At 30.7% G+C, this 25,875-nt stretch overlaps 5 protein-coding genes across 9 annotated transcripts in view; 2 read left to right on the top strand and 3 right to left on the bottom strand.

Annotated features, from left to right (window-relative positions):
- The window catches only part of LOC128385954 (semaphorin-2A-like), a 121,770-nt gene extending 118,214 nt beyond the window's left edge, over positions 1-3,556 (bottom strand). For both annotated transcript variants that reach the window (XM_053344895.1, XM_053344894.1), the window contains exons 1-2: positions 3,236-3,556; positions 2,060-3,162 (exon numbers count right to left, since the gene is read on the bottom strand). The gene's annotated coding sequence lies outside the window, so the exon portion shown is untranslated. The remainder of the gene's footprint in view (positions 1-2,059; positions 3,163-3,235) is intronic.
- Positions 3,557-3,692: 136 nt separating this feature from the next.
- On the top strand, positions 3,693-5,924 carry LOC128385965 (GATA zinc finger domain-containing protein 14-like). 3 transcript variants are annotated; one of them, XR_008324846.1, is made up of 3 exons: positions 3,693-4,014; positions 4,584-4,653; positions 4,775-5,924. XR_008324846.1 is itself a non-coding variant. In XM_053344909.1 (3 exons), exons 1-3 carry the CDS (start codon positions 4,153-4,155, stop codon positions 5,110-5,112), a joined length of 435 nt encoding a protein of 144 aa, XP_053200884.1. In that variant the 5' UTR covers positions 4,039-4,152; the 3' UTR covers positions 5,113-5,924. The 3 variants fall into 3 exon arrangements, 1 of the variants encoding a protein (XP_053200884.1); XM_053344909.1 differs by lacking the exon at positions 3,693-4,014 and adding an exon at positions 4,039-4,179; XR_008324847.1 differs by lacking the exon at positions 3,693-4,014 and adding an exon at positions 4,179-4,321.
- Positions 5,925-9,239, bottom strand: LOC128385955 (lamin Dm0-like). Its single transcript, XM_053344897.1, is given in 5 exon segments — positions 5,925-6,470; positions 6,661-6,750; positions 6,921-7,429; positions 7,432-8,177; positions 8,595-9,239. Coding segments are annotated over 5 exon segments (1,761 nt in total). The 5' UTR covers positions 8,969-9,239; the 3' UTR covers positions 5,925-6,428.
- Positions 9,240-9,413: 174 nt separating this feature from the next.
- On the top strand, positions 9,414-19,388 carry LOC128385952 (coiled-coil domain-containing protein AGAP005037-like). Of its 2 annotated transcripts, XM_053344890.1 has the most exons (9): positions 9,414-10,567; positions 11,597-12,229; positions 12,857-13,430; positions 13,514-13,597; positions 13,823-13,946; positions 14,350-14,402; positions 15,704-15,740; positions 16,991-17,210; positions 17,301-19,388. In XM_053344890.1, exons 1-9 carry the CDS (start codon positions 9,925-9,927, stop codon positions 18,077-18,079), a joined length of 3,147 nt encoding a protein of 1,048 aa, XP_053200865.1. In that variant the 5' UTR covers positions 9,414-9,924; the 3' UTR covers positions 18,080-19,388. The 2 variants fall into 2 exon arrangements, with proteins under 2 accessions (XP_053200865.1, XP_053200866.1); XM_053344891.1 differs by lacking the exons at positions 14,350-14,402; positions 15,704-15,740 and having other exon boundaries at positions 9,415-10,567.
- A 4,822-nt stretch (positions 19,389-24,210) lies between these two features.
- LOC128386081 (uncharacterized) lies at positions 24,211-25,875 on the bottom strand. Its single transcript, XM_053345046.1, has 2 exons — positions 25,598-25,875; positions 24,211-25,499 (listed from the first exon to the last, which is right to left on the bottom strand). Exons 1-2 carry the CDS (start codon positions 25,629-25,631, stop codon positions 24,325-24,327), a joined length of 1,209 nt encoding a protein of 402 aa, XP_053201021.1. The 5' UTR covers positions 25,632-25,875; the 3' UTR covers positions 24,211-24,324.

Here is a 25,875-nt window from a genome sequence, read left to right as displayed (position 1 = left end):
TTAGCTACAAGAAACAAATGATTAGATTAATTGTTAACAATTAAATCTTCTTACACTTTTAGTGAAAGTTAATCCAATTGTAATGATTGTTGATTGATCATCATTATCATTAACTTTTTTCAATATATATAAATATAATATTAGCTAATCTTAAAGGATTAACTTTAATGATTAAATATCATAAAGACAATTAAAAAAAATCGCACAAAGAAAATAAGATTAATCTTAAATTAATCATGATTAACTCTTATTATTTAGTAATCATAATTAGAAATATATAATGTGTATTAAGTATTAGCAATTAGTATATTGTTATCATTGTGTGATAATGTAAAAGTATAACAATTAACTGATTGTTTGGGTTACAATTCAAACTGTTGATCGAATGACATTCAAAGGAAAAACTAGAAAAGGTAAACACGAATTGATTAAATGTTAGGATGGATAAAGTTTCCCACTTCACATGATGAATTTATACTGAATCAGATTAATTGAAGATCGGTGTAAATGATTAATTCCCTTTGGAATTGATTCTTGTCTTTCTAACATGCTAATGAATATAACATCATCATCATTATCATAGTTAACTTATGATCTTCATCCTTATCATCTATTTTCCTTTTCCTTTTATCATCTTCATCATCGTCATCAATTCCCTTGATTGACATTGATTTACATTCTGACTAGATCATCAATATTATCATTATGATGACGATGATCAAGAGGTGGGAAGGGTGAGTGGGTGGTTGATGAATACTAGAAATTCAATGTAACATCTTAGACCCTGAAAAACATTGAATCGATTTGTAATAAGATCACTTTTTTTTACTATTGTTCAACCTTAACATTCAATATTCATCAAAAAGGTAACTTAGTTTATCAATCAAAAAGATGATGAAGATAAGGTAAGATGATAAGTCTGAGGGAAAAATGATGTTATTATTACATCATTTACCTTGAAGGCATTTTGATAAATTAGTTTTTGTTATCATCTAATGCTTATGAGTAAGTTTCAATTTCATCTAATACTAGTAGCCATGGTTACTAGAGTGAAAAAAAGTTCTAATCATCTTTCTGATGATGATGATGATAAACACTTTCAATTTCCTATGGTAAAAAAACAGTTTTAAATGGTCAATAAACAGAAATGATTGTGATGATAACTAAATGATCATCAACATAATACAATTGAAATGTTCATGATAATGATTCAGTTGATAATAATAGTTGCCTATTATTTCAGAGAGAAAACATCAAATGCTTTCATCATTTTACCTTCATCCTCATCATCTGCATCCTTAAGAGTTGAAGATGATGAGGATGCTTTTACCATTTTCACTTATTTCGAATTTTTTCTCTCTCTCCAAATTCGGTAAATAACCAAGAAGAACTTTTTTACTCTTTCTAAAGATCAAATATTAATCCTCTTAGAACATCCTCTTTCTTATCTTCCTGCTCCTCGTCGTCATCATCATAACCATCATTATAATCATCCTCATCCTCATCTTCATCAAGTGTGATAAAAATCATCTTCTAGTCTCATTATGATAATATTATCATAAACTTTTCAAGTGATTATTGTTAAATTGAAGTTGATACAAGTGTAGACACAATTGTTTGCATATAACTCTTATAATCAACTAATCATCACAATCAAAATCATATTCATTGATTTTAATTTGTTGAAATAATTTAGTTGCAACATGATTGGCAAAAAAAACAATAACAATCAAGGTAACATGTTATCATGTTGATTCAATGTTTTTGTTTTGTAAATGTCACAATCGTTTTGTTGAAATGTTGACAGTAGTGGACAATAATAATAATAAATGTTGTGTCCAAGGGAGAGATGGTCAAGAAGAGACAAAAAATGGTAACAATGTCCAGTTAAATTGTAACAATAACAATGACAATTACTGATTGATGGAAAAAAATTTCTCTTTCTTCCTGTTTTCATATCTCTCATGTAACATTATATTTATTTCTTGTTTTTTCATGATGATTCTGAATCTGAATTATGTGTCAATCTTATCGTTTGAAAAAATTGTTTGAAACTCACCTGATGATGAGAAAATAATGATGATAATTGAAATGTTGATTGTTAAATCCAGAATTGAAATGTCATTCAAAAATTTTGTATGATGATCAATGATATTGTTTGCAATTTAATCACAATTGTCAAATTGATTATGTTTTTGTAAAAACAAATGGTCACGTTAATTGTATCAAGTAAATTGTTGTAAATTCAAGGTAAACACATACACTGGACACTTGATTATAAGATGGACAATGTTGTTTATTGGTAATCCAAATATTTCACTACCGGTGATTGTTGTTGTTGTTGTTGATTTAGTTTGCGATTGTTGATTAGTAGGATTGGATTGACACACTCAATTGATTGTAAACTGATGGACACAATTTATGTATTAGAGATGATCACAGTTATTGTCTCAATTATTGGTTAATTTGTTGATGAATTTAATTGTTTGAAGAAGGTGAAGAAATAAAAAGTTACTTACTGTATTCTGATATCAATGTTATCATAAAGACTGGGAAGTTGATTCTGAATAAAATGTTGTTATCATTTAGGAATTGATTGCAATTGCGACGAATCATCATTCCAACTCCCACTGATGATGATCATCATCATGAGGATGAAGGTGAAACACAGATGATGATGATGAGGATTTAGTTTTTTTTTCTTCATCATTTAGTCCACGATGTTGACCACTTTTTATTTCAATGTTGTAGATTACACATTGAGAAGGAGGTAGATGATGATGATGATGATTTGAGAGAAAAGGTGAATTAACTGTCTCTCTTTCTTTAGGCCTTCTTTTTATCTTCTTCTATCTTCCTAATCCTTGTCATCTTCCCTTAACAAACTTTGATCCTCTCGAGACAGTTTCCTTATAATCTCAAGTAACTCAGAAGCTTTTCTCTAGTCTCTCCCATAGATCAACATATTACACTTTTAATAGTAACTCTTAATTTACAGGTGAAGGCTTCTGGTGGTGGATCAAGGTGGTGGTGGTGGTGGTGGTGGTGGTGTTTATTTCCATCATCATCAATTTGTCCTCTTCTTCTTTGTTTACATCTCCATTAAAATCCGATGTTCTTTCCAGTTTTGGTTAGAAAAATGTTCCATCTCCTTTGTGTTGACTAAAAATGTATTTCAAAATTATAATAACTTATTAGTATCTCTGGTTTAATCAATTCACTTTAATTATCTTACCTTTTGCTCCTTTAATGATGATTAGTTCAAGGGATTAATTAATTATCCAGGATAATAATTTAGTAATGGATTAAAGATGATATTGGCTATTAGTTTACCTTTTGTGTTGGTTAATTGGTTGGATATTTATAGTTGATTGTTTTTTTGTTTTCTTCCCACTTTAGTTAATTTACTTAATTGTTGTTCCGATTGTTAATCAAGGTGATCACTGGATTACTAATTGACGATTTTATCAACATCAAAAGGTTAAACTGATAGTTTTCACTTTACAATCAATTATCAACAATTAGAATTTAATTTAATCAAAACAATTTTTTGTTCTTTTTAGGAATAAGATCCGATATCGGTTATCTTTTTATCTTTTCTTTTGTTTCGGTTTCCTTTCATTTCTCTTTCTTTCTTCATCCGGTAAAGGATTAAGATAGAAATTGAATTGATTCAATTATCTTTTTATCAATTTAATTGTTTTTCTTTCGGTTAATTAGTAACTTTTTTTTCTATTGTTAATTAATTGTTTTCGTTGATTTTCTGGTGATTTTCGTTGTAAATGTTTTCTTTTTAAAAGAAATTAAAATGTTCGTTTGAGTAGAAAAAGAAAATGGCGGTTGGATAATTTGTTCTTTTCTGTGTTTTCTATTCTCTTTTTTGTTTATTGTTCTTATTCTTTGGTTTGATTGTTTGTGTTGACCGATTCTCTTTGGAATTGATTTAATCAACCTGATTGCTGATTGTTCTAATTGGATTGGTTTTCTTTCTCTTTCCATCTTCTCATTTTCAAGGTATTTTCACCTCTTTGTTATGTGTAAACGAAGGAAAAAATTATCAGACATCTTGTTTTTTAGAATAGAAAATGATTTATCATTGAGATTCTCTGATATTCTTTTCTGTTTTTTTTTCTTCGTTTGTTCTATTTTTTAATGTTACCTTGTTCTCTCCAGTATATGGTAATTGTCTCACATTCATCATATTCTTAAGAAGTACAAGAAAACAAACTGTAACCGATTTATTTAATTACTAATGAGAAGAATTGTTTTTCCTTCAAGAGAAAAAAAGGTTTCACTTGTGACAATAGAAAGAAATTGAAAGGTGACAAGTTAAACAGAGAAAAATAATCTCTGGTTACTCATGTCAATTAATTAACCATTAGATTAACTCAACAATTACGTTCAATTAAACCGCTAATGTCAATTAGCCAATGGTTTTAATTGAATTGACAAATTTTCTTTCTAATGATAAAATTTTCTATATCGTTTGATCAAAGCCTTTTGGGTGATGATGATGTTTGTTGATTGTTGATTTCTTTCTCCTGATTGTCATCCTTATTTTTGTTTCTATTCATTTTTCATAGATTTGGTGTTCTTTGAATCAATCACTTTCACCATATAACATGAGGGTTTTAGGATCATCCAAGAAGAAAGGTAAGAATAATCAGTTTTCTCTTTCATACAAATTTACCGTTTTTTTTATTGTTTTTAACAAAAAATTTGCTTCCGTTTATTGGCTTTAAGTTTCTTATCCATTTGTTAACTTTACTTGTAGATATCATCAATCGTCAAAGAGCATACAAACAACAACGTGTTTACGGTAACAACAACAATCACCAACACCATAACAACAACAATTACTATTATGAACCTAATTATGGTCCCTCCAATCACAATTATCACAATTACAATCATAACAACTTGATGATGAATTGCCATTTTGACAGGATGATTATGAATCAAGAGATGACCAATCGATGTGAACAAACTGGATTGAATAATAAACATTCAAGTGTGGAAAATTATTGGACATCAATTGCCTTCCATAGACCACAAGATTCACTTTTTGGTAATTCAATTTTACCCATTCTACCAAGGATTTGTCTCAATTAATTGTTATCCTCATCATCATCATCACCACTGCCAATCAACACGATCTTCAGTTGAATCTCTCACCCTCTTACTTTTCTTCAAGTTGATGATGTCCAGTTGATTAAAATAAATTAGATTATTGTTATAACACATGGTGAGTGTGTATGTGTTTATGGTGTGCTGGTCAGTAAAACCTTTTCTTGATGAGATAATCATCTTTACACCCAAGAAAAATCAACCAATCAAAATTCAGGATGGAAATATTATCATCTGAACAATCATCAGAATTACCAGAAACTTCAATATATTGGAACCATTAACAGCAAGTTACCTTCGTCAAAAGTTATCAAATCTCTTGAGATAATCAACTTTAATCTCCCAATATATAAATTTAATTATAATCCAAAGAAAAGAAATTAACCTCAACTCAGATTAAATCATAACAAAAGAATTAACCGTAACATGGTGAATCTTTTGTTCTAAATGATTAGTCAATTAGTTTCTTTCCGTCGATTACTAGTCTACACATAATCAACCAAAAGCTCAACGTAAAGTATAAATTGTTATAATCTAATTGACAGAAATGTCTTCTCCTCGCTAATTGTAACCTAAATTAAGTCTTTCACCCTTATTATTATTCCTATTTATTATGTACTAACTTTTTTTCCTATTGTAACAATCAATTTATTGTTTTCCTTTGTTATTCAATTTGTTGGATTCAAGTGTTTCCTCAGTATCAAAATTAATGAAAAAAAGGAAACAATCAATAAGATGAATGTAAAATTGTATCTCTATGATTAGATTATCGATCTTGAGACAATTAATTTCATGAATATTTTGCTTTTAATCAACAATCTTTATTGTTATCATCGGGAAAGAGAGAGAGAGAGAGAGAGAGAGAGAGAGAAAAAATTCAAATTGGATTAACATTTTCGATGTGACAGATAAGAGGTAGAAACAATTTAGACTTGACAAAATATAGTTAATTGTTTGATGTCCATTCTAATAGGGAAAAAAAATATTGCAAATATGAATCTGAAAAGCAGATTTTCAAGCAAATATATGTGTCAATCTATAGGCGATTGGTGGTGGTTTTTATATCTTTTGTCTTAAAGTGAGTGAGAGAGTTTGATAGAAAAAAGGAACAATTTGAGAAAGATAATAAAGAGAAGATAATAAAAGCGTTGTAATAGATGTTGTTGATTAGATATGTGATGTTAATGTGAATTGATTAGTGACGGTTAGTTTAATGAGAGAGAGAGAAGATGAAAAAAACGCTATTCTCAATCCAGGTAAATCCATAGCAGTGGAAAAATAGAGAGCGAAAGTCCTGAGAGTTACATCATGACACATTTCTCCTTGTTATCTCCTGTATCAACCTAATGAAAAGAAAAGAAAAGAATAGAATTTTTTAAAAAAAAGAATAGAAAATCAAAAGGTAATGATGGATTACAATTTCATCAATGATGCTCTCATTAAAAGGATATTAAATAATTTAGTAAACTAATGTAATGATAATGATGAGAAAATGAGCTTGGGAAGAAAAGAGAGAGAGAATAATAAACTTACTTCAGAGTAGTTATAATCCCCAAAAGAGTCAGCAAGCCTCCGAAATTTATGCGATTTAATGACCTTGGTTGTAGATCGAATGGCAACTTCCTAAATAGAAAACAAAACAAGAGAAAAGAGAAAAAGGTAAAATTTATAAACACGAAAGGGAGCAAAGAAGATAACATATTAAACATAATGGATGCATTTATGTATAACATTACATATTATTAAAGGTTAATTTTATGTTGTAAGGGTCACGCCCTAGACGATAGACTCACCTCTCCATCAGGATTAAGCAATGAGGTAGAAATATCATCACCGGTTCCCCAATTGTTTTTCATCAATATATCTGATGGCGGATTATGAGTCACCTTAGAATCAGAGCTCCAAACAATTACTTCGCCTCCTGCCTTAATGGTACCGGTTCGAGGAAATTTGTAGGTGGTCAGTAATTTGTCACCAGTTTTCCGTTGTAATTGCCAACCACTAAGAGATATGTCCTGATCACCTTTATTGTGAAGTTTAACAAATTTACCTTCTTGATCGTAATCGTTTATCTGAACATCTCCACGAGAATCAGAAAATGTTTTAAATTCAACAGTATTCTCATTGTCTTCAATGACAACTCGCTTTCGTTTACGAGGTATAGCATAAGATCGTGGAGTAGCCAGCCGACCTGCGAGCGAAGATGAACCTTCATCGGCACCACCTTTTCGTGGCGATAAACTAAGTCGAGTTTCTTCACCTTCCAACATTTTTCGATAAGCGTTAATCTCAAGGTCCAGGCAATTTTTAGATCCAATAAATCTTGATATTCTTTGTGAATTTCTTTAAGATCATCTCTTAGTTTACTCATCTCTTCATCCTTTTCTCGTAGAGACATGGTGGCCCAGTTTCTTTCTTGTTCAATCAGTTTCTCTAAATCTTTAATTCGATTGTTAAGAGACTCATTGACCGCTGTTAACTCGGTCACCTTTGCACCAAGAGAGTCAGCTCGACTCTTGAAACCTTGAAGATCATTTTTAAGAGTTGTTTCTGAGCTACTCTTTGAGTTTAATCGTTTCTGTAATTCTTTTAATTGAGCCTCATAGGTTCGAGTTAACTCATCTCGATTAAGACGAACTTGATCAGCACTCATTTGCCGTAATTCAGCCAATTCATCGGCAAGTCGTTGCTCATACTGTTCTTTGATTTGCTCTTCAACAGCATGTTCGATCTGGGTTTCTCTGGCAACTCGGGTCTCGGTTAATTCTTGTTCATGGAGAGTTTCTTTGAATGCAAGTTCCTCCCGTAAACTTTGAATCTGATTTTCAAGGTTCACTCGAGAATAAACCTCAGCTTCAAGTTGCCTTTGGGCATCTTGTAATTGTTTGGTGGACGATTGTAGATCATGGTTCAGTTCGTTTACATTATCTTCCAATTTTTTTCTTTCATTTTGAGACTGGTTAAGGCGAGATTTGGCATCATCCAACTGTGACTCCAATGTTTCACATTTTTTCTGAGTACTAGAGAGCTCTTTTTGTTTTGCCTTGAGTCTAAAATTAAAAGTAGAGTAAGAGAAATAAAATTAAATAAATAGAATAGATAAACAAGGGAAAGAGATGTAATCAAAATGGCTAATAAACATGGAAAAGCTTTTAAAATCTAGAAAAATGGATTGGGCACTAGAAGACTTGAAGAAACTGATTAAACATGTTAATGACAATGTGATTGAAAGGGATAAGTTACAAGGGAGAAAGTGTAAAATCAAAGCGGTAAAAATTAATCTCCCATAAGGATAGAAAAATTCAATAGGTTAAAATTAAAATTCTCAAACTGGCTTGGCTTTTTTTGTTCTTTCTCTCCTCATTTGAAAGATAAAGAGAAGAGAAGAAGAGAGATGGGGATAGGGATAGAGAGAGAGAGGAATGTTAAAGAAGATGGAAAAATATAAAAAAGATGTAATAGTTTACTTTTTATCAAGTTCATCTCTTTCAGTTCTGAATCGATTATTATCCAATTCAAGTTTAGCTTTTTGCTTGGAAACTTCATCTAGGGCCAAACGTAGATCTTTTATTTCCTTTTCGCAAACCGCCTTTGATTTATTGATCTCACGTTGAACACTATCCTTAACACTTTTAATTTCCAACATGTAATTGTAATTCTCATTTTGAAGTTCTCTGTTTCTTTCAATATAAGAGGCAAGTCGATCATTTAGATTGGCAAGTTCCGTTTTCTCCTGTTTTCTGGTTCGAATGGCAACACTTAAAGGACTAGTAGCCCTAGACTCAGATGAAGAAACTTCCACAGTGGTAGTTAAACGTTTTGACTTTTCTGCTGTAGCCATGTTAATATGATAAATATGATAAAATTTAAAATCTTTGTTTCCTTTTAAACTTCTCCAATTGTTGTAACCAAAAGTTAAATGATTAACCGATGACAAGACAACTTATTAAGCAGAAACACACAAGGCAATCACTGGTAACCACTTAATCAGTTGTTAAATGTATAAAAGAAAAATTTAAATATAAAAGACAAACAATAATCAAAAATACAATTCAATTTAAACACAATTAAGAAAATCCCAAAGAGTCAACACCCAAATAACACACAACCGGTAACCAAAATGTTCCATTCTAAATGTCACATTTTTCTTTAAATTGACCAATCAGAGAGCAGAAAATCAGCGCCATCTATGAGAAAAAAGACTAACCCGTTAATTAGAATTTCGAAAAAGCAGCTAACCACAAATTCGGCTTGAAAACGGCTTAGAATTTTTTTCTTTTTTCTATCAAATCTTTTTCTTTGATTGTTTTGTTTTTCTTAATCACTGATGAGATTAAAATCAATTAAAAAGAAAATTATTTTGCAACTTTTGGTAATGTTGTGAATGGGGAATAAAGGTGAAATCTTATGAATCTCAGGTTATAATTGGTAAATTGTGTTTCTCTCAAGTGATTATTAACAAAAAAAGCTTTTAAGGTGATCCCCTGGTTGGAATTGTTTTAATTATCAAACATCAACTTTAACTCTTTATTAATGGTTATTGTTATTATGGTTTTGTGGACAAAGAACAACTTTAAACATTGGAGATAATTAATAGTTGATTAGTTTAACAATCGACTAGTAATTAATCAACTAGGAATCTCTCAAACCTCGGCTAATTCTTATTCTATTCAACTATCGACTGACTGACCGACTCCAATCCAACTGACTTTGATATCTAAATCATTTTTAACTTGTAATCTTTAATATTATTGATAATTTGGGTCCCAGTTACGGACCTTAATTTCTTATTTCAACATGAACAATAAGAAATTGAATCGTAATCAACAGCAGCAGCAACAACAACAACAACAACCGCCACAACCACAACCACAACAACAAGGTGGTTCTAATCAAATTGGTCCTCATCATTCATTTTCATCTCAACAATTACATCACATTAACCAGCATCCATCTTACAATGGATATCAACAATATCCCTTCCCTTTAGTGCCATTAAGTGTTTTCGATGAAGATCCTGGAATAATGTCGGAAGTGGAAACCTCTGCGACCGGTTTTCGTCGGTCAACCAAAGCGAGGTCATCATTACCGATTGTACGAACCCCTTCAAAAACCCAGGATCGTTCACTTGGATTGGTTTTTCTACAATATCGAAATGAAACTAAACGAGCCCTTCTACCTAATGAAATAACCTCCATAGATACAGTTCGTGCCCTTTTTGTCCGCTCTTTCCCTAGACAATTGACTATGGATTATCTAGATTCTCGCCAAGTTCGTATCTATATTCACGATACCTCGAAAAATATGTTCTATGAGCTAGAAGATCTTGCCGACATTCGAGATCGTTCAGTTTTACGAGTTTACGAGCAAAACGAAGCTGGTGGACCTTGGCTACCTGTTGGAACGGTCAGACCACCGGAACGAGCGAAACCTTATCCAGGTAAGTTAATTTCTCATCCTGAATATGTATTTATATTAGTGACTGTTGAATTTTGCTTCGTCAAACTGTGTTACCTTTATAATATCTTTTTCTTTCTCTATTTGTTTTTCTACTGATTCTTTTCTCAGTTTCATCTTCTATCCTTTATCCTCCCAAATGTTGTATTTTTTTTCTTCTCTTCATCATTTATCCTCTTTCCCTTATTTATCAGTTCTTTTTGTTTAGGGTCGATAAATTGATCGTTTTAAAGCCTCTACGATGTTCCTAGTGTGTAGATATTGTCCTCAGATTGGATCGATAGGATATTCTTTCTATTTCACTTTCTTTTACATCCTCATCTCTCTTTTTTTCCTTACGCACACACTTTGCATCCTTCATCTTCTTTCCACCTTCTTTCTATCATTTTCATCTCCTTTCTCATGTAACGTTCCATTACAAAGATACACAGAATATCCCATTGAAGTTACCCTTTACTACTCAACTGAAATATTCAAAAGTATCTCTTTTCCTCTCATGTTGATTCTTCACTATAATATCATCGCAATATCAAAAATTTACTTTACGATTTAATGATTTTTATGTTCAATTACAAACGACCGATTTTATTTGCTTATATAAACCATTTTTACACCCTGGACATGATATTATGTTGACAATGTTAATTTCACTTTTGGTGAAATTGAAAATAAGAATATTTTCCATCATAATTGCACCTAAGGTTCAGAAAATTCAGAAATTACCATGTAATATGATTATAATGTTGATGATGATGTTAAAAGTATATTAAAAAGTTATTTAGATACATCATCTTTTCTCATCTAGATAATTAAATAAATAACTGTTCCAACCTATTTAAGGTTCATGAGATTAGGTTGAGATTCATCCGATTACATGCTAATCATTAATTCAAATTACGTTTAATTTTTAAAATTTTGCCTTTTTTTGTATGAATTGTTGATGGAATGATCTTAAATATCAATATTTCATACAATTTAACTGATGATTTATTTATTCTTTATTTATTAATAGGACCTCCGTTAGTTAATAACGCTCCACCTAAACCTCAAAGATCATTTCAAGCTAACATGATGGCTGGAAATAGTGGCCCTAACGGAGGGGCAGCCCCACCTCCACCCTCTCGGACACCACAATCCTCTGGACTTACAATGGTTCCTCCAGGTCGATCACCTTCAACCTCTTCTAATCTCGGTGTTTCATCAACTCCAGTAATTCATCCATATACCAATCGACCTTTACCCGAGAGGCCATACTCTGTTGCAGGTCATTATCCGACTCCGGACAGAAGATCTTTTTCCGAATCTCCCTACTCAGGTTATCTTTCCTCTCCAGAAAGAAGATTACCCAATGGAGAGAATCTTCCCCTTGGAGCCAGATCATCATTTCCATCACCTGGCTACTCACATCAACCACCTCCACCTCAACCTCCTATCAACTCTTACGATGATATGTATGGTACCACAGGGGGTCATCACCCCTCAAGATCTGGAAGTGCTACACCGATTATTGATGAAGAAGCTCGGATCAGGGTGGATTTCATGGAGAGACAATTGGCAAGCCTTACGGGATTAGTTCAAAAAGCCTTATCCACTCCCCCACCTGCTCAAATCCGCCAAGCTCCTGGTTCTGGGCCTGATCTCAAAGGTAACAGTAGTTAATCACTCATCGTTAGCATCTGATGAGTAATAAATCAACTTTGTTTTCATTAGATGACAATCAACTTGATCTATACAATTAAATCAATTATCTTAAAACCAACAGCTTTAAATTAGTTATGCTCAAGTTATGATTTAATTAGCATATTACATTAATGAGTCTCTTGTCTTAATCAACTTAATTTTATTGATTTGAGGCTTGAAACTTGCAACAATTAAGAAATGCTTAATCAGCAAATTAAAATTTGAGTGCAATTAACTTTATGCAAAATATTATTTACTCAGTAATTTATTTGCAATGGTTATTGTAAAATTTTACCATTTATGATTAACTAACAGATACAAAAAAAAATCTTAAACCTAAATATCAACTCTAAGGTTTTATTTATTGACTATTTACTTTTTGTAGGATTGCTATTAATAGTATCATCAATTTAATGATTATTATCTCAATTTGTTGATTGTTTTTCTTTCTATCCTAATTGTTGATTGCATCAATAACAGACATTGATTGTTTTTATGCATGTTTGATACTTACGTTATCTTTTAATTGACTAACTTTGGTAGTAATTCAATTTAATTGATTTGTTTTTGTTTCTTTATTTTCATTGACCAGGAGTGGACAAGCCTGGTGTACCTAAACCAGCCCCACCACCGAAACCAGCAACTCTCGCTAATTACCGTGGCTCAGCGGATGGAGTCAGCTCAACATTACCCGTCGATATGTACAATCAACTGCGTCAATTAAAAAAGCGAACCAAAGATATAAGATTAGAACTTCGAAATCTTCGTCGAATAGCTCAAACCCAATCAGGAATGGCAAAGGAAACATTAAAAGAAACTTGTTCTAAAATAAGAACCTCATTAGCCCATTTGATGCTTAATGACCCACTGGAAAGGTCACTTAGATTTAATCGACTTCGTTTATCCAAAGATGAGGAATCTTATAAATTTGATGTTACCCGATTAGAAAAAGATCTTAATGAGCTTGAAAGTCAAGTTGAAGGACTTCGTAGTAATGTTATTAATCGTCGTTGTCGTGTAAATATGACCGATGTTGAGGCAATGGCCTTGATCCTAAGTCGAGCTTCAAAAACAGTCGCTGATCTCAAGACTCGATATCCTCATCTCCAAGAAGCATTGAAAACGATCATAACTCATGAGATGGAAATTGTTGTTCGTGAGGAAAAGTATGTTGATGTAACTTATTAATCTCTTAATTGTTTAATTGTTCAATCAATCTAATCTTCTCAATTTATCCCTCGTACTTTAGATTCTTGACAGAAGAACCCGATAGACTTGAAAATGCATTAAGACGATGTAAAAAGTTGACCGGAACCCTGGTGACCTTGAAAAGGTAAAATTAATTGTTGATTAGCTTTTTAATTAACAGCCAATCTAAAACGTTTATTCATTTCTCTTTTTAATTAAGAAAAATTAACTTTGCGTGCGTTTATAAAATAGCAATTTAATTGTTCACCATTTCTTAATTTTTTTTATCATCATTAATATTTGTTATTTTGTATCTTTTTTTTTGATTAACTTTTTGTTTTGTAATCAATTGTTAATTATTAATCAACAGATTGGCCTCAGTTCAAGAGCAAAGGTGTACCTCGGGCAATCAATCGATAGGTAAATTTGAAAAAGCGATATCAGCTGATTCTAATGATGGACATTCATCCAAAGAGCCAATTATGTCAAAAAGGGTAAGCTAATTGTTAACAATTTAGATTTAGAATTTTTTTATCAACAATCAATTATTAACATTTAAACAGATCATATTTTTTTTATTCATATGCTAGTTAGCTGCTTTTTTATAATCATTTAGAAATTAAGTTCAATTTAGTTTTGAGTTTTTTTATGTTTATTGTCTAATTGTCACCATTTAATTAACTTTTAATTAAGATTGTCACAATTTGTTATCCGATTTGTAAAACTGTAATGACCAGTGGTCAGTGAGTAATAGTAGGAAAAGAAACAGCAATTTATGTTCCTACTAATCTCTTGATGGTTGATGATTTTCAATCTTACTTATTCAACTTTCTTAATTGTTACTTTTAATTAACTTTGATTGTTATTATTCATATATTCAAATGGTGTTTCGTGTAGGCCAATCGAGCTGATTTGTGGAAGCGGAGTCCAAATTTCAGGGACAGAATCGAGTATAAATCAATTAACTCTTCTAACCAACTTATCCATCGATTAATCAACAATCTCATCATTAGTTTTCATTGTTACATAATTATGATTATCTTTGTTTAAATTGTTCTAGTTTACTCTTGATTCGTTTGCTTAACTTGAACAGAGCTTGATTTCTGAAATTTTCATGAGGAATGAGAATTGATTCATTGATTAATCTTTATCATTTGTTGATTTTGCTACTATTTAAGTGTCACAATATTTGAATCTTTTAAACAGTCAAAGTTTTGTTTTTCATTTGTTCACTTCACTAATTATGTATTGTTTTTTTTCAAATTTAATTGCAATATCACTCAAGTTGATGCTCAAAGTTAATTGTGACCATCAATTTATGATAAGTTGGTTTTGATTACAATTATTTTCCAATAAATCATCAAAAAAACACTCAGGAAGCTTAATTAAAGGCATTGAACAATCAACAGTTTGCTCGTTTGCCTGGAAATATTGATAATTAATTAACTAATTGCTGAGAGATTGAGTCTGCAATTGATTAACTGTTTCTATTTTTAATTTTCATCTAATATCTTCAAGTATTATCAATAATTAACGGTTGTTTAATTTTACTGATCTTGATTTTTTCAACATTAATTTTGATTTTGTTTACTACACAATCTAAATTTTTATAATTATAAATACACTTTGTTTATAATCAAGTTAATTGTTGTCAGTTGCATGTTTGATTTGTTAATCTCGATGCACATCTAATTGTGTTACAATTAACAACTTTCTAAACCTTTTGATGTTTCCATTTGTATTTAAATCAAAATTTAATTTGTTGATTCGATTTGATTTCTCACAAAATTAAAATACTCTCAATTATTGACTCTAAAAATTAACGTTAATTAACTTAAGCACGAATTGTGATTTTTATATCATTATTAATACATAAAAATCGTCACAATAAATCAATTTAAATGAAGTCAAAAACAATTTGATTACAATTAAAATCTGCATGAGAAATTGTTTCAATTTGATTTGATTTGATTATCATGAATTGAAAAAATGAAATTCTGACAATGATGATAATTAAAAGACACTTATCTAAACCCCAATGAAACTAAATTAACTAATTACAATCAAAATCAATTCTAACTCAACACTATCTCTTGTCCTCAATTCCCTTTGTTTTTGTCTTCATGTTTTATTTATTCACCAACTTAATTAACTGTCCCTTAACTATATGGTCATCATATTCACACTATTATTATAATTGTGACAATCAAATTAAATTAAATCACCAACTATCTCTGTAATTAACTAATAGCCTTATGAGGGGATTTACCTCGATGCCAACCAAACAGGTTCGTTAATTATATAATCTAAACATTATAAGAATTTGCATTTCGATTAATTGATTTTTTATCCAAAATCGAGAAAATTTTTATTAATTTTATTTGAATTTCTATTATCATTTAAAACTCTAATTTCAATTGTTTCTCATTGATTTTTACTTGTCGAAATTATTTCTGATTATTGACAATTAATCACTTGATTTGTTTTTTTGTCAATCGTGTTAATTGCTGATTGATAATTTTAATCAATTATTTTACACTTCAAATTGTTTATTCAAATTTTTCTTGATGAATTTCAAAGCAAAAGTATTGGGAATCAACTAATCATTCATGAGAATAAATCTTGATTAGTTACCAAATATTAATCGAAATTGAATTCAATCCTAATTAATGATATTTTTTCTCGTTTTCTTTTGCATTTCTTAATTATATCCCTCCTGAATTCTGGAATTAATTTAATTCACTAATAATTATTAGTAACTTTTTTCACTTTAATTTTCCCATTCAATTGTTTTAATCGATTGATTATTAATTTCTAATAACTTCATTTTCCTTTACGATTTATAAAGTATATCAACTGAAAAACCTGAATCGCCCTAATCAAAGCCTATTATCACAATTAACTGATTGCTTACACATCACGATTAAATCTAAATTGTAAACTTGCAATCTAATCAATTTCTAAATTGTTTACCTTATTGTCACTCCTTTGCAAATTGTGATTTTCATTGTTTTTTTCGCAATTAACTATTAGTATCAATCAAAGCTTTTAAACCTACAGGATTGTACAGGTTTGAAAACCATCTTAATTTGTCAAAAATTAACTGATGATGATAATTAACTCGCCATAGAGTCTTGAATAATTTATCCTACCAGTAGTATTGATATTTATAGCTTGGAAATACAATTTAAAGATCGGTTGATTAAACTTGTCCAATTCTGTATTTTAAAGATGAGATTAACGATTGAGACTTTCAGAATCATTAACATCATAATTTGTCTTCCAAATTAAACTTGCCTGTTTTCTGTTTGTCTTACAATATGTATATACAATATTAATACATCTAAATTGTTTAATCATAAACCATCACAATTATTATTTGTGATCTAATAATCTCTCTCTCTAATAAGTTGATTAACAAGTATACTAATTTAATTATTCCTTCCTTGTTCTCCCTCTTTGGCTTTTTTGGCTTGTCCACTGTTGATATCACAACCATTGACCCATTGACATGTTCCCGATGATGATAATTAAACAGAGCACGGAATTAGAGAGTCATACAGTTATTCAGGTCACGCCAGCAACACCAACGACCAAAACGGACCCTTCTAACGAAAACACCTTAGACGCCCTTCTTAATGAGCTGCAAACCTTTTCCAAGCCTTTGCCAATGCACCAAGCTAACAAACAATCAACTAATCATTTAGCCTCAGATAGGCAACGACGCTTGGGATCAGTTGATTCAGGAAGAAAATCAGGTAACTATTAATAATTGAATCGACGAAAATCTAGTCTTAAATATTTTGATCTTATTTTTGCCTCTCTCTCTCTCTTTACTTTCTCTTTAGTTCCCATTCCGCCACCTCGATCATCTTCAAGCCAAGTAAATGATGGACCTGAAGTTAAACCACGTTCCTCTCTTACCAATAACAATATTACCAACAATAAGAACGCAATTAACAGTAATAGAAGTCTAACCACAGGTCGAATTGGTGCCAGTGTGGTCCGTAGTAATTCAGAGCCAACACCCTCACAATTGGCACAGTTGCGACCCAAATCAACACCCCCTGAAGGTGAATCTCTTCACAATCATGATTCCAATACCTTAGGCGTTGATGGTGATCTCGAGGGACTCTCAATGGTTCCTAGTAATTCAACGACTTCACTTTCTTCCATTGATAGTCAAGGATCCATAATAGAAACGGGAAAATCGGGAAAATCGCGTCAACAATTACTAGAAGAACGTCATTTAGAACTTTTAAGAAAACAAAAGCTCCTCCAGGAGCAATATACTCGATTACAGCAATTATCTCGTGGCGAATTACCTAATTTACTGTTAAATGATTTAAAGAAAACTGGAAGCGAATCAAATATCGTTTTAAAATCGGCATCATCGTCAAATGTTAGCGGATCATTAACTCATTTACCTAATAACAAGAAGCCCCACTCAGGGCAGCAACAACCGTTATCAGCCCCACAACAATCAACACCGAAAGGTTCACAAGAATCTCGATCAAGTAATCAAGGAGAAAACCAAAAAGATCAATCAATTAGCAAAGGAGATCAAAACTCAAAAGGACCGATAAAACATGAAACTCAGAAAATATATGAAACTGATATTCTTTAAATTAATTATCATGTTTTCATCTTTAATTGTTATTAATTAATAATGTAAATTTCCCTAAATTCCAAATCATCATGATTCCTGTGACACTCAACTGTCTTCAAAACATTATCATCAACTTTTCATGTTTAATGTACTTGTTGTTGATAAATTGGCAATAACTTAAATTTGATGATTTAAGCCAACAATTAGTTAATAACATTTTTACCCAAGTGTTGTAACATTAATCACTCAATCCTCTAATCTCACCACCAACAATTATGATCTCTCTTCATCTTATCCCTTTTAAGTTTAAATCTCCATCTTTTTTTTGTAGTACATTTATCCAATTCATTATTATTCCTTGATTATCACCTTGATTTTTGTCGCAATTAACTCAAGAATCGTTATCAACTTTGATCTACTTTATTTTATCCATTGAATTACTTATCATCATCATCATTTTACCGGTTGATCATTAGATTAATCCTTTTAATTGTTAATCTCATCTTGTTTTAAACCCGACGATGGAACCATAATCAATCAAACAGCTGATGAACAATTGGAATTGATTGTTATTTTACTTAATTGTCCAGTTTTGACTGATTTACATTCCAATAATATCCCAACTCAATCATCTTCATATTTGAAACAAGGAGATTTGGACAATTATCTTCATCTTAATCATCATCTTGTCATCATATTCATGGTTATCATTAGTGAATAAGGAAAAGCATGAAGGGCGAGAAAAACGATTAATCAACAACAACAATTACTTACAATCAACGGCGACGTTGATAATTTAAAGAAACGTTAATAATAGTCAACCATTATTATATTGCCAAGAGATTAATCATCAACAATCAAAGAGATTTATATCAATCAAAGGAAAAGGTTATCATCATAATCATCTCATGAATACGAACAGAAAATGTTATCAAACGAAAAAAAATCCAAGGGAAAGGATAAGATTAAATTGAATTTCCTGTAAAAGTCAATGTAAAATTAAATCAACAATCTAAACCGAGAACAATTAACTTTTTCACTCATTTAATTGTACAAATTCAAATGAATAGAGTAAATAATTTAACTGATAACTTTTTGCAGTCAACAAAAATCAACGTCACTCTAAGTTGATTAGTTAATCAACTCGAACAGTTTATCGTAAGTTTTAATTCACTTGTTACCCAAAGGCTCAATTAATTAGTCACAATTAAATTTATAGTAAACAAACAACAATAATCACCTTTTGTAAAATCATATTAATAATTTAATCATTAACTGTGAAAACAATTAACACTTAGGAATTAAAGTAACAATTTAAAGCGATAAATATTAATAGTTAATGGATTTTCTTTGAGTATTGTTTTCGTTGGTTAATTGCAATGATATTTTGATCATTGGTGATGATTAGCGATTAATTAATTGTTCCGGTAGCATCGGTGCTGTTGCTTTAATCACTCTAAAATTAACATTCATTGAAGCAAATTGTAAATAAAGTTTACATTTCCTCTCGTTTACCTGATTACCTTTAACTGATTGTTATCTTTGCTAATTAAGATTATCCGGTCTGATTAAATTGATGATTGCGAAGATAACTTTATCGGTAATCAATATTTATAAATGTCTGGCAATTAGTTAATCACAATCAATATTTATAATTGTCCTTGACCTTATTGTCTCAAGTACTGAGCAAACAAAGGACATTTTGGTTAAGAGTTGAGACTTTGTGCTCTTAAAGGGCCACAAAAATGAATGCGAAATATTTTTTTTCTGATCTGATCAATAGTTTTCGAGAAAATCAAGTTCGAAGTCGAGACTTCAGGTCAGTTTTTCTTAGTAACAATAAGTTTTCAGGTCACAAAATTTTCGTTTCTTCGATAACATTTGATTTCCTTATCGAAAATTAGATTGGTTTCGGCTGAACAAGTATCCAAAGTGCTCTGGCCTCAGTTCCGTTGTGTCTAAATAAATGGACTGCGACCGGTTGATTGTATCGTAGACATTAAAAAAAGGCATCGATCGAATTTGAATTTTTGTTCTAACATATTCGAGATCATGGATCTTTCGAAAAGTTTTCGTACCCAAAGTTTGTTGTTGTTGTTAATTGTTTGGTAGTTGATCAATGATAGGAAAATATAATTACAATTATTGTATTGTAAGTGAAGATGATACAAGGAAATGATTAAGACAAGAAAAACAACAATTAACTGAATGTTATTATTATTATCATGATAATTAGCTGATTTGATAGTTAATACTATTGATTTGCTATTTCCTTCAACAATTAACTAATTGTTTTCTTGGATTGTTATTAAATCTGCGATATCATTAAAGGTCAAGATTAGGTGATGATTATAAAGTCTTTAGGTCAACTTGATTTATCAACTTTGATAATGTGATTAAATTTAATTCACTTTCAACAGTCAACATGTTCAATACAATTAACCTGTGACCTTTAATTGCAATACAACTCTCACTGTCTATTTAGACCTTGATTATTTGACCCTTTTAATTATAAACAACAAAAAGAAAAGGTTTGAAAATTAAAACTAATTAATTAAATCGCGTTTACAATTTATTGATTTGCGAAAAATAAACAAACATTAGTAAATAATTTACAATCAAATTGATTATTAATCAAACCGAAAGATTAATATACAACCAAATTGACCTTATCCAAGTAAATGCTGATGACCTTAACTATTTAGTAAACAATCATTGATTATAATTAACTAATCATCATGAAAATTTCAGGTTGATTAAAGTTTCTAATCACCAATGAATTACAAATACACAATTTACCAGGTAAACGTTTCGTTTAACAATTAAATGTGAACAATAGTTGATCAGCTGAATTAATTTTCATCAGTTTATGTTAATCATCATGTTTTCACTTTAATTGTGAGAGGATGTGGATGTTAATTGTTGATCAACCATCAACCTAAGTGTCTTCCTGATTCCGCCATGTTTGTTGTTGATGATGAAAAAAACTAAATACAAACAATTAGAAAGTATATAAATTAAGAGGCTCAATGTCCAGTTATAAATATAAATTAATCGCAATTAACTTTCATGCTATTAATGGTTCAACTGTTAAAGGGAAAGTTTCAACTTCCTCACAATTAAACTGAATTAAAAGTTAATCGTCAACGATTGTTGTTATTACCTTTTTTTCATACGAACTGAGTGAAAGGTGAATCTTTTTCCAATTCATCTCCGTAATCCTGACGATGATAAGAAAAGATTTTACCTGGATTAAGGCCTCGAGGCATGAAACGGATAAGGAGGAAGACAAATTTTCGAGATAAATTGGTGATTATCATTATGATTATTCTTCTAATTAACTGGTTGATAATTAATAGAATTCACGTTCTCCTTTCTCTTCTATTTTGTTTTTTTCTTCGTTCGCCATCTTTATGATTGAAATTCTATTCGTTGATTGTTGATAATCAACTGTAATCAGATTCATTTTCCATCTTAAATATATTCGCTATTCTAAAATCATTAGTCTGACGTTAATGTTTATTAATCTTTATATGGTATCGCCTCATAATCTGGAGACAAGATTAACTGTCCAAGTTGAAGAGAGAAGTTAAAGTTTGGATTAAATTGTATCTCTTTTAGTAATTCTGATTAATTGATTGTAATTCCATGTGTTAACTAGTCTTTTAATTAGTTGATCTCCTTTTTTTTCAAATGGATTTCATTGTGTTTGGTTATTAGTCTTAAAGGATTAGTTAGTAAATTGGGATGAAAGAGAAGAGGAAAAGTTTGGCTTTGATTGTGATTTTCAAGTTCCAATTGTTGAGAAATTGAGAAAAATCATTGCCAATCGATTGATAATAATTAGAATATGAAATTAATTACAATTAAGAAGGAAAATTGTAATTATAAATCGTTGGAAAGGGAAAACAATTGAAGATCGTTAGGTTAACAGTTTTGTTCGTTGGAATTGAAAGTTTTATTATTTTCTCTGTTTTCGAATTTATTTCTTCTTTTCCTGATTTTTGTTCTTTTTTACTTATGATTTTTCTCTTATTCATTCATGTGGATTCCATGATCTGTCAACTGTTCAAAAAAGTTTTCAATAGGAAATAAATGTCAACTTGTAACAATCTTTTTCTTTAAAAGTAATAATATTCAATATCCTCATCGCCATATGATTAAGTTCATGATAAGGACAAGATGAATAATTTACTAGGAAGTTGGTGTTAACTAGTAGCTTAGCTGATTCTGTTGCTCAGACGAACCACTGTAAAGAATAGACATGTTGTAATTCAGCGTTTATACCATGAATTTTGGGCGTGAAAACCGAAACTCTGTCATTTGGGTTATTTGATGAATAACCAGAATTTTCCTGAACATTTAACTTTCCCGTATTTCCCTGTTTCTCATCACGATTAACACCATCCACGTAAAGGGATCGCTATTAATACTAAATTTAAATTCTCTTCTCATCTCTAACAATTTTCCTTTTACAAGCAAATTACACGAAGAGAGAGAGAGAGAGAGAGAGAGAGAGAGAGATTACAATAAACATCAATGGGGAAAAAACAATTCGGGAGATAAACGATTGACCAAAACAAGAGACATGATAATGTAGATTAAGGAAAAACAATCGGACAAATCCAAGGATAAAGATGAAGATTAACTGATGAATATTTCCTAATGAGAGTAAATTGAAAGGGGAAATTACAACAACAGATATTAGCGCAATGTTAATTGTTAATTGTTAAGGTGAAATTGGAATCATGATGTTAGATTAGTTGAAGAAAAGTTTTCACTTTCAATTGAGAACCAGTTTTACAATCGTAGTTATTATGATGACGATCAACGGACTCTCCATTCAAACGTCATCATCATCATCATCATCATCACAATCAACAATATAATCATCATGAAAATATATTAATGAACTACAACAATTTAGAGTGATTAAGATTATGAAGCAAGAGAACAATAAAAAAAAATAACAACAATCTACAGAAATCGATGTTTACTAAACTTGATTTACGAGATTAACTTGACCTTTGTGAAGGTTAATCATAAACAATTGACCTACAGACTTTAATCTAGTTGTGGATAATCAAGTTTCACTTAAAACTGATCATCTAATAACCTTTTTTACAATTTAATTGAATTTAATTTGATTTGATTTTTGTTTTGTTTTTCTTTTTGTACTTTTGTAAATCATTTTGTGAATCAATCACGTTTACAATTTATTAACCATGATGATGATCATGATCAACAATTAGCGTTGATTATCAATTTACAAGGTAAATGGATTAACCTTTTCAACAGGGAAATGAACAATTAGTTAAATTGAAAATTAGTTCAATCAGTATTTACATTGAACTCTAATCACAATTTAGCTGATTGTCAATAAATTGGACTGAGTTAATTTTATATTATTAATCCGATTGACAAAATCATGTTAATCACTTTGTTTTTGATAAATTCAATTTGATTTGAAAACAATTTAAATCGCAATTAAGTGTTGATCACTTTGATTTGGTAAATTGATCAACTCAAATTGCGGAAGAAACTTTTGTAATTAATCAACCATATAGACAGTAATCAAAAACGATTATTCAAAAATAAAATTAGGGGATAAAAGTAACTGTTTAAACAATTTAAGTTAAATAGTTAATTCACAATTTAATTAACTAATTGTATGAGTACACTAACTGTTAATCATCTTGATTTGGTTGTTAATAAGTTAATGAGTATCTTTGGAAGCAGTAATTTGTACAAATTAATCGTCAAGCTTAATTGTAATTACGATTGGACAACAATTAAGACTGACAATTATGGAAAAATTTACCGAAAAGTTAATTAGTAAATTGCTTCGACTTTTTTTTCTCTATGGTGATAAATTGTTACTAAAAAAAACCAAAATTCAGGGAAAATTATCAATAATAATCAAAGAAAAAACAATTTATAATCTAAATGAAATTAACTTTTTGACTGTAAATACTAATCACTGGAATTAAGGAAATTCCCCCATTGCTGTTAATTACAACAATTTAAATTGTTGCTCTCTCTCTCTCTGTGTTTGAGGGTCAAGAAAACCTGATCATCATTTGGTTACCGGTTTAAATTTGATCATCGTCACCGATAATTAATTGTTGTGAATTAAAACTCAGTACAGATATTGAGATATTGTTGCTGTTATTATTGGATAAAAATGATTATCACTTTGATCAACAATTATGTTGACGTTGATTGTTGGGATTGGGAAATTACGAGAGATAAATTGTCAAAGATTAACAACAATTATCAACTAATCGTTGAAGTTTCTTGGCCAAAGATGAAAGTAAAGATTCAACGGGTTCCAAGGTTTTGTACGTTTTGACACTCAATCGATTGGCACGAAGTTTATTAGCGGCAGTTAATTGTTCAAATTGATTCTTGATTGTGTTCATATCGTTATCAAGAGACCAGATATTGTTGTTTATATCAGCGATCAAATTTCTGGCATAATTATCTAGAGCAAGTTGATTCTCTCCATGTCCAGTGAATAGATTTTCATCTAATTGTTGAGCTCTTTCATCCAGATGATTAACAATCTTATCCCGATCAGTGGCCATCAGGTTAGAATCAAGGTGACGACGGAGATCGGCAACTGTCCAGTCAATCGTTTCCTGTAAACCATTTGCCTCCTGAGACAAACGATTGGACACCGAGTTATTGGTCACTTGAACGGACGTTACTAACTGGGCTAAGGTCGCCTTGAAATCCAAGGCCAATCGATCCAATTTCCCGTTCATTGATAGTCGATCATTTTCAATTACATAATAATGATTTTGGAAAATTTTCTGAATCGATGATTTAGTTGATTTAATATCAATTCGAGCGCCACTGATCAATTCTTCCAAATCTCTTGTCATGTTTACCTTAAGGTCACGAGCGCCTTGGACATTATTTCCAACATCAACTATCCACTGGTCAATCTTTTCTTGTTCACGGACAAGCATATATTCAACCTGATTACCTGTTGAAAGAGCTTCTTTCAAGAGGCTTACCTGTTGCTGAAGAAGCGATTTTGAGTGATTAACATCAGCTGATCTGATCGCAATTTCCTCTTTTGATTTTGCTTCCCTGATTGTTGATTTTAACTCATTCCATTGAGACAATAGCGGCGATAAATTTGACTGAATATTGTCAAATATGTTTGCCTGCCAGCCGACAATTTGTACCAATACATTACCAAGGATGTGATCAATGTTCATACGGAAATCAGAATATTTTATGTTTTCAATCAATTCCCATGATTCGGTTACTGGTTCAACGGGTGGAGCGACAGTTGTTGCGAGTACTAATTCCGTTGGTGGTGGTTGTTCAGCCGGTGGTTGTTCGGGTACTGGTTGTGATTCCGGCGGTGGCTGTTCAGCCGGTGGTTGTTCACCTTCACCTTCAGCTCGAATCGAGGTTGAAATTACTGTTCATTGGAAAACAATTAGAATTTAATGTTTGTTTGTTTGTTTTTTCCTTCGACGATTAAGTTTAATTATTGACAATTTATATGAATCGACTTACCTAAAATAAGAACGAGAAAATTAATCAACTTCATGTTGATCTAAAATTAAACAATTAATGTTTTCCAAAATGAAAGGATTAACCAAATAAATTGTTTTCGCTACACTTTGTCTGAGGAGTTAATTGTTTCGTTATCATTAATTTGATTAAAAAGTCAATGATCAAAGGTTTCAAATAATCAATGATAATTGTCAGGAATTGATTGTTTTCAATGTTAATCATGTTATTTGGTCTCTTGAACAGTCAAAGATAATCCAAAATTGAAAACAAAGTTAATC

This window comes from Panonychus citri, unplaced genomic scaffold (genome assembly GCF_014898815.1).
Source record: "Panonychus citri isolate SS breed McGregor unplaced genomic scaffold, ASM1489881v1 Contig00063, whole genome shotgun sequence".
In the NCBI taxonomy this organism is placed as follows: Eukaryota; Metazoa; Arthropoda; class Arachnida; order Trombidiformes; family Tetranychidae; genus Panonychus; species Panonychus citri.
The sequence above is the reverse complement of the archived record's forward strand: the minus strand, read 5'-3'. Positions and strand labels throughout refer to the sequence as shown.